The sequence below is a fragment of the Tursiops truncatus genome, chromosome 1, assembly GCF_011762595.2.
Source record: "Tursiops truncatus isolate mTurTru1 chromosome 1, mTurTru1.mat.Y, whole genome shotgun sequence".
Taxonomy (NCBI): Eukaryota; Metazoa; Chordata; class Mammalia; order Artiodactyla; family Delphinidae; genus Tursiops; species Tursiops truncatus.
The window spans coordinates 69592249-69601601 of NC_047034.1; the positions used below are offsets into that span (position 1 = coordinate 69592249).

General features: G+C 38.6%; 1 protein-coding gene across 4 annotated transcripts in view; it reads left to right on the plus strand.

Annotated features, from left to right (window-relative positions):
- The window catches only part of LOC101325394 (interferon-activable protein 203-like), a 40861-nt gene extending 35288 nt beyond the window's left edge, over positions 1-5573 (plus strand). For 2 of the 4 annotated variants that reach the window (XR_012332323.1, XR_012332321.1), the window contains 2 exons: positions 2957-3117; positions 5262-5573. Coding sequence is in view for 1 of the 4 variants with exons in the window: in XM_033856778.2 (XP_033712669.1) it covers positions 5262-5324 (63 nt within the window). In the remaining 3 variants the exon portion in view is untranslated. Of the gene's footprint in view, positions 1-2956; positions 3118-3809 lie in introns of all 4 variants that reach the window. The other 2 variants (XR_012332322.1, XM_033856778.2) reach the window with 2 other exon arrangements.
- Positions 5574-9353: the final 3780 nt, after the last annotated feature.

Consider the following 9353-nt stretch of genomic DNA (forward strand, 5'->3'; position numbering starts at 1 on the left):
ATTTGGACTTCCTTAAGGCAGATTTGTTTCAAATACTGGTTCTGTCATTTGCTAGGTGACTAATAACTTAAATACTAGGAACCTCTGATTCATCATGTATAGAATAGAAGAAATACCTTTTATCCCAGAGGATAGTTAACAGAGCTCATTTCAATCTAAATGATCAAGGATGCCCCTGAGCATTTCAGAACACAAAGTTACCTGCCTTTAGTGAGATACACATACTGGTCTACAACAGAGGTGTTTGGTCCTACAGGGAAAATTCCATGGTCTTTGTCAAACTCACATATACACATTCATGTGGGATGGATTCGTGGAACACTAACAAAAGTTAACACAGCCATACCTTGTTTTATTGCACTTCATTTTCTTGTGCTTTCCAGATATTGCTTTTTTTTTTCTTTTTTTTTTTTTTTTGACAAATTGAGAAATTGAGGGTTTGTAGCAATCCTGTGTAGAGCAAGTCTCCTGGTGCCATTTTTCCAAAACATTTGTCACTTTGACTCTGTGTCATGTTTGGCAAGTCTCATAATATTTCAGCCTTTTTCATTATTCTTATATTTGTCATGGTGATCTGTGATCAGTGATGTTGCTATTGAAATCATTTGGAGTGCCATGAACCGCACACCCATATAAAATGGCAAATTTCTTTCATAAATGTTATGTGTGTTCTCACTGCTCCACTGATGGGCCATTCCCCCATCTCTCTCCCTCTCCTTGGGCCTCCCTATTCCCTGAGACAAAACAATATTGAAATTAGGCTAATTAATAACCCCACAGAGGCCTCTAAGTGTTCAAGTGAAAGGAAGACTCACATATCTCTCAGGTTAAATCAAAAACTAGACATATTTAAGCTTAGTGAGGAAGGCAAAAAAGAGGTCAAAAGCTAGATATCTTGCATTAAATAGACAAGTTGTGAATGTACAGAAAAACGTTTTAAAGGAATTTTAAAATGTTATGCCAGTGAACCTATGAATAACAAATCAAAACAGCCTTATTTTTTATATGGAAAAAGTTTTAGTGGTCTGGATAGAAGGTCAAACCAGCTACAATAGTCCCAGAGTAAGGTCCTAACACTTTTCAATTCTGTGAAGGCTGAGAGATATAAGAAATCTGCAGAAGAAAAGTTTGAAGTTAGCAGAAGTTGGTTCATGAGGTTTAAGAAGCCATCTCTATAACATAAAAGTACAAGGTGAAGCAGCGCGTGCTGCTGATGTAGAAGCTGCAGCTAAGTTATACAGAAGATCTAGCAGAGATGACTGATAAAGGTTGCTACACTCAACAACAGATTTTCAATGAAGATGAAACAGCCTGATATTGGAAGAAGATGCCATCTAGGACTTCCATAGCTAGAGAGGAGAAGTCAGTGCATGGTTTTAAAGCTTTGAAGGATGGACTGACTCTCCTGTTATGGACTAACGCAGCTGGTGACTAAGTTGAAATCAGTGCTCACTGACCACTCTGAAATTCTGAGGGCCCTTAAGATTGCTAAGTCTACTCTGCCTCTGCTCTTGTAAATGGCACAATAAAGCCTGGATGACAGTGCATCTGTTTACAACATGGTTTACTGAATATTTTAAGCCCACTGTTGAGACCTACTGCTCAGAAAAAAAAAGATTCCTTTTAAAATATTACTGCTCATTGACAATGCACCTGATCACCTAAGAGCATTGATGGAGATGTACAACGAGATTAATGTTGTTATCATGCTAACACAACATCCATTCTGCAGCCCAGGGATTATTATTTAAGCAATACATTTCACAAGGCTATATAGCTGCAGTAGATATGATTCTTCTGATGGATCAGGGCAAAGTCAAATAAAAATCTTCTGGAAAGGATTCACCATTCTAGATGTCATTAAGAACATTCCTATTTCATGGGAAGAGGTCAACATACCAACATGAATGAGAGTTTGAAGGAAATTTGAAGGAAGTTTGATTCCAACCCTCATGGATGATTTTGAAAGGTTCATGACTTCAGTGGAGGAAGTAACTGTAGATGTGGTAGATATAGCAAATGAACTAGAATTAGAAGTGGAGCCTGAAGATGTTACTGAATTGCTGCTATCTCATGATGAAACTTCAGCGTATAATGAGTTGCTTCTTATGGGTGAATTAAAAAAATGGCTTCTTAAGATGGAATCTACTCCTGATGATGCTGCTGTGAATACTGTTGAAATGACAACAAAGGATTTAGAATATTACACAAACTTAGTTGATATAGCTTTGGCAGGGTTTGAGAAGTTTGGTTCCAATTTTGAAAGAAGTTCTACTGTGTGTAAAGTGCTATTCTCGGTGAGGAAAAAAATTTATTTTACCCTCCTGGATTCTTCGGCTGGTCTAAGAATTAAATTGACATGAGACAGATAAACAGAAGTAGAGCAAACAAAAGTTTAATAGCATGCATACATGGGAGAGACCCAGAAAAAGTGAGTAACTCACCAAGATGACTGAAACCCTCACCTTAAATACCAACTTCAGTTAATGACAAAAGAGTATGTTGGGGGTAGTTGTTTGGGACTTCCACTGGGGAGAAAGACAATTCACATGAAGATGGAAAAACAAATGTTTTGGTAAACAAATGGTTTCTGGGCATGCAGAGAGGATGGGACACAGACTGGACTCTGATCTCTGGGCCCTGCCAAGTTTTCCTCCACTACACCTAGCCCATATTCTTTGCAGATACCTCTGAGGAGGCCTTTATTCTGCGAACAGCCCCTTTATCTAAATTCTTTACACAGCTAAAGGGGAGGTGAAAAGAAAGACTTACAGACTCTTTCTTAAAGATAATCAACATAAATTAATCCTCATGCCAGAAAGACATATTTTGGGGTGGTAAACGTGGCAAACTTTGTTCCCCTACACTATCAAACAGCAATGCATGCTATAGAGAGATTTTCCATGAAAAGGAAGAGTCAGTCAATCCAGCAGACTTCCTCATTGTCTTATTTAAGAAATTGCCACCACCACCCCAACCTTCAGCAACCATCACCTTCATCAGTCGGCAGCCATCCACATCCAGGCAAGATCCTCCTCCATAAAAAAAAGAGTATGACTCACTGAAGATTCAGATGATGGTTAATGTCTTTTTAGCAATAAAGTATTTTTGATTCAGGTATGTACATTAATACATTGATTAATACATTAATTAATGCTACTGCATTAATAGACTACAGTATGGTGTAAACATAAGTTTTCTATGCGCTGAGAAAGCAAATAAATTGTGTGTCATTTTATTGCAATATTCGCTTTATCACAGTGGTCTGGAACTGAGCCCATAATATCTTCAATGTATGCCTGCACTGGAATGCAAACAGATCAAATACAAAGGCTGACATATCAGGCACTCAGAAATGCACATGCTCTTTTTTTTTTTTTTTACTTATTACAAACTTTAATTAAAGCCTATTCTCTAATCTGACATTTAAGTGAAATAGTAGATATAAAAAATGTCTTTACGATTAAGTGTTCTCCCCAAAATCTCTTTTGTGACTGAGGTTGTAAAAAACTCTCAAACTATAATTTTGCTCCCTGCCATTCATCATGATGGTGCTTTTAGTGCTCTCTGGATTTCTAGTCTGTGTATAGATGCCTATGTAGGAATAAAGGACATCAAACTTGGAGTACTTAATTGCAGTTAATCCCATAGGACCCAATCATTGCACAAAACATGTGGAATCAGCTAATGTCGAATTTGCTTATTACTGAAGATAGTCAATGTGGAACAGAGCTTGCTTGAGTGGATGATATTGATAATTTTGGACATGTGCTAAATATCGTACATAGATCTTCTCATTTAATTTTCAGAATAACCCTATGCAGTAGCTACTCTGATGATCCTTTTTTTTTTTTTTTGCGGTACGCGGGCCTCTCACTGCCGTGGCCTCTCCCGCCGCGGAGCACAGGCTGCGGACGCGCACGCCCAGCAGCCATGACTCACGGGCCCAGCCGCTCCTCGGCATGTGGGATTCTCCTGGACCGGGGCACGAACCCGCGTCCCCTGCATCAGCAGGCGGACTCTCAACCACTGTGCCACCAGGGAAGACCCCCCCCTTTTTTTTTTTTTAACATCTTTATTGGAGTATAATTGCTTTACAACGGTGTGTTAGTTTCTGCTTTACAACAAAGTGAATCAGCTATACATATGTATATATCCCCATATCCCCTACCTCTTGCATCTCCCCTCCTCCCATCCTCCCTATCCCACCCCTCTAGGTGGTCACAAAGCAGCGGGTTGATCTCCCTGTGCTATGCGGCTGCTTCCCACTAGCTACCTATTTTACATTTGGTAGTATATATAAGTCCATGCCATTCTCGCACTTCTTCCCAGCTTACCCTTCCCCCTCCCCGTGTCCTCAAGTCCATTCTCTATGTCTGCGTCTTTATTCCTGTCCTGTCCCTAGGTTCTTCAGAACCATTTTTTTTTCAAGATTCCATATATATGTGTTAGCATACGGTATTTGTTTTTCTCTTTCTGACTTACTTCACTCTGTATGACAGTCTCTAGGTCCATCCACCTCACTACAAATGACTCAGTTTCATTTCTTTTTATGGCTGAGTAATATTCCATTGTATATATGTGTCACATCTTCTTTATCCATTCATCTGTCGATGGACACTTAGGTTGCTTCCATGTCCTGGCTATTTTATTGTAAACAGAGCTGCAATGAGCATTGTGGTACATGACTCTTTTTGAATTATGGTTTTCTCAGGGTATATGCCCAGTAGTGGGATTGCTGGGTCATATGGTAGTTCTAGTTTTAGTTTTTTAAGTAACCTCCATACTGTTCTCCATAGTGCATCAATTTACATTCCCACCAACATGCACATGCTCTTTGATCTTGCCATTACTCAGACTCTCAATGATATATCCCAATCCTTCCTTCACAGCATGGTGCCAGGAATAACTTTTGCCCCTTTCTTCCACCTTTCTTTCCAGTAAGAACTTTCCCTTCAACTCTTGGCTTTGCGTACACCTGCTCCTTCCTCTCTCTTGTTCTCCAACAACTCCTGCCTGTCCACATGCACTCACGCTGGGTGTGAGTGCATATCTCATTTCAGGGTTCCAGCCAAGAATTGGGAGTGTTGACTCAAAAGACAGGAATTCACTAAAGAAGATAGGTGAGAGTGGGAGGAGAGCCCCTCAGACGGGAAGAGAAAAAGGGATGCAGCCCATAGCAAGGTGACACAGTGTGAGTGAAGGGGGAAATGTATAATCAGGGTCATCTCATTGTTTATCTTATCTCTTTCTTCTTCAAGGTCACCAAGGCCAGGAAAATCAAGGAACAACCATTCGATCCTGAATCATATATGGAAACCTGATTATAGCTGTTCTTCTAAAAACCTGGATGTCATTAATATTGATGTTTATGGAGCTAAGATCTAAGTACAGAAAAAAAGTATATATGTATACATATGGTTGAAATACCACAATATGTATACTAGCCATTAATTCTTAAGGATGGGGTGCTCTGCATTTTTTTATACTTCTCTGTATCATCTCAATTCCTCATTTTGCATCTATAACTTTTATAATTTGGAAATAATAATAAACATGATTTTTCCTAAAGACATGCCTCCCTAGGAGTCTAGTTCATTGCTTAAAAGCAAATAGTCTGTGGGCTGCAAATCAGATAGGGATACTTAAGACCCAAGCAATATTTGGATTTATACTTTGGTTGTGATCTTTACAGAATATAACTCTGGTAAAGAATGAACAGGTTGAACAAGCTGTGCCCTGCTCAAAGAAACCCAAGAAGAAGGCAGAGCAGCTGAAACTAGTCTGTGCTTCAATTGCCAACCCCTATCGTAGGGTGGAGTTGCTTTAGTCCAAAACAATGATATCTTTTCAGAATTGATCTCCTGGAGGGGCCATAATTGGGTAATTTGTGTACCAAATAAGGCAGCTTCTGATGATTTGCATGAAGTCACTAGTATATGTTGGAAGTAATTCTAGCCCTGTCTGATGTGAAATAACTGGTTCCACTTACTTATTCAGGTACTGACGGGTAAGTAGCTCTGCAGCTATACTTCCTGGTTCTCACATGTGTGGATCCTATGAGGAAGTTGCTCCAGGCAAAGACTTGCATTAGGCAAACACTGACGAATAATTAATTTAGTTTAGAGTACAATGGCGGAAAGTAGATAGCTAACACTGAAATTTACAATGTAGTTTTTTACATGTATTTTATTGAAGTAGAGTTGATTTATAGTGTGTGTTAATTTCTGCTGTACAGCAAACTGATTCAGCTATACATATGAATGTATTCTTTTTTGTATTCTTTTCCATTATGGTTTATTACAGGATATTGAATATAGTTTCCTTACAGTGTATTTCTTGATCACATATTTGGTACCTGGTGTTTTGCAATTATTTTGTGTCACTTAATCTTATATTAGCTCTAGAGGGTTGATAATGTTCTTCTTTTCACTCCCCTAGTAAGAAAAATAAGGGACAGAAGGTAAGATCATGTTCCTAATGATTAGAACAGTCCATCATAACAAGAATTTCCCTCATGACACTTTATTGTCAAAGCTTCCTCCAATCCAAGCTCCTGGTAACCACTGACATAGTTTCTTAACTTAAACTTTTCCCTTTTCCAGAGTTTCCTAAAATGGAAGTTAAAATGTATATAGCATTTTGAGTCTGACTTCTTTCACTTAGTATAGTATGTTTAAGATTCATCCATGTAGTTGTGTATATCAGTTTATTCCTGTTTATTGCTGCATAGAATTCAATGTGTGGACCCACCAAAGTTTGTTTATCCATTCCCCAAGTGAGGAGCAATTGGATTGTTGACACTTTGACATATTTACAAATAAAATTGCTGCAGATATTCGCACGCAGATTTTTGTGTGAACCTGTGTTATCATTTTCAATGAATAAAAATCTTGGGGTGAGACTGTTGGTTCATATGATAAATGTATTTCAAATATATAAGAAATTGCCGGGCTTCCCTGGTGGCGCAGTGGTTGAGAGTCCGCCTGCCGAGGCAGGGGACACGGGTTCGTGCCCCGGTCCGGGAAGATCCCACATGCCGCGGAGCGGCTGGGCCCGTGAGCCACGGCCGCTGAGCCTGTGCTCCGCAACGGGAGAGGCCACAACAGTAAGAGGCCCGCATAGCGCAAAAAAAAAAAAAAAAAAAAAAAAAGAAATTGCCAAACTGTTTTCTAAGGTGGCTGTAGCATTTTTCATTCCCCTGAGCAATGTGTGAGAATATCAGTTGCTCTGCATCCACCTCAGAGTTTAGCATTGTAAGTGCATGTTAATTTTAAAAAACAAAGAAACTATCCAACTTTTTTGCCAAGTTCTGTACCACTTAACATTCTTGCCACCATTGCATGACAGTTCTACTTCCTCCTCATCTTCATCAGCCCCTGGTATGGTCAATCTTTTTAAATTTTAGTCATTCTAATTGGTGCATAGTGGTATCTCACTGTAGTTTTATTCTGCATTTCCCTAAAGATAAATAAGGCTGAGCATCTTTTTATGTCCTTATTTGCCACCTATGTATTTCTTTTTGCCCATCTTAAAAATTCAGCTGTTTGTTTGCATGATACTGAGTTTTGAGAATCCTTTATAAATTCTGGGTACAGGGTCTTTAGTGGCTATGTGACTAGCAAATACTATGTCTCAATCTTTGGCTTGCCTTTTCATGATTTAAAGGTAACTTTTGAAAAGACGTTCATTTTGGTGAAGTTTAAATTATCAAAAAATTTTCTTATGTATACCTTTTTAATGCTTGGGGAAAAAATCAAAAGAAGAATGTGGCACATGAAAATTATATCAAATTCAAATTTCAATGTCCACCATACAGTTTTATTGGACACAAACATGCTCATTCATCTATGGATTGTCTATGGCTCCTTTGGTAGCCAGTGCAAGGTTAAGCATCCGTAACAGAGACTCTAGGGCCCACATAGTTTAAAATATATGCTATTTGGTGCTTTACAGAAAAATTTTGCCAAGCCCTTTTTTGGAACCTTAGTGGTCTTCTAGTACACTTAAACATAAGAAAAAAGTAAATTTTATATTAACTTCATTTTTCAGATTATCAGTGAGGTTGACAATCTTTTCATGCTATAAATCTTTGATATTTGATTTCCTGTGAATTTGGTTATTTTTACTCATCTGTATGGAATTGTTTATCCAGGAATTATCCCATTCTGACTAGCCTGGGTTTGGGAAGGAACCTGTGTACTGCTGCTCTCCAGTAACTCACAGTCTGATTGAAGAGGCTGTCTGTATTAGGTATTCTTCAATTAAATGCTGTTTAGACCAGTTGATCTGAATTGATCCATTTCATTTCAATTTTTGACCTTAATAACCTGGATGAAGAAAACATATACATAGTCTGAGATGAAGTTGATCAATTACCCCTTCAATGCTCCACTGTCCTCCTAAAGTGCATCTTTCTTTTCTTCTCATAAAATTATCTTCTTTCCTTCCTCCTAGTACATTGTTCACTCTTGAATCACTCTTCTGAAGTTAAATCTGGCTCGAGATATACACTCCTACTTAACAAGGTCACATATGCCAGTGTCTCAAGTCTCCACCCCACTCTTAAAAAGGGAGACAGCAGCCAGTGCAAACAAAGCTAAGAAATGGGGAAGAGGACCAAGTAGTGGCAGCAAGATGTACTGGTATGTGGGAGAGACGAAAAGTCAGCAGTACGGGTTTATCCTGATTCAATTTCCCTGGACTATGATAGGTGCAAGGAATTGGCTTTGAGAAATGTGTCCTCAAGGTATACCTGGTCTGTGTCTACTTTTATATACCTCTTTCAGAATAATTTGTCCAACTTTGGGCAAACCGCCTGCATTAGACTTAGTGTTGAACACTAAGTATTCAACAGTCTGTAGGGTTGTGTGGGTACCACAGCATGTGTCTCTGCTTTATGAAGTCCATGTCCTCTTAACTGTGTGCCTAGGATGTGTATTTCCTAAAAGGAAACTCCTAAGTTCTGTGAGCTGTAAGCGTACTAAATATCAGGGTCTTCCACACCATATCCTCTTCAATAGCACCTGTCCAGTTTGCTGAAAGCGAACACAAAACATTATCCTTTTGGAGAGTTGCCTTTCCTCCGTGAAGTTCTCACCTTAATGAAACTATGAACTCCAGATTTTAGCTGTAGTTTTTCTCCAGCTTTTGACAGCTTGAAGAATGTAAGTTGAAGTTTATCCCCTTCTTTACACTGGATTTTGTTCTCTTTTCCAAACACCAAATACTTTCATCCTTCCTGTGTTGTCATTTAGGTCATATTTTATATATATATATATATATATATATATATATATATATATATATGATTCCTCTGTTCTGCTTTCTGCAAAAATAAAATCAACACCCAA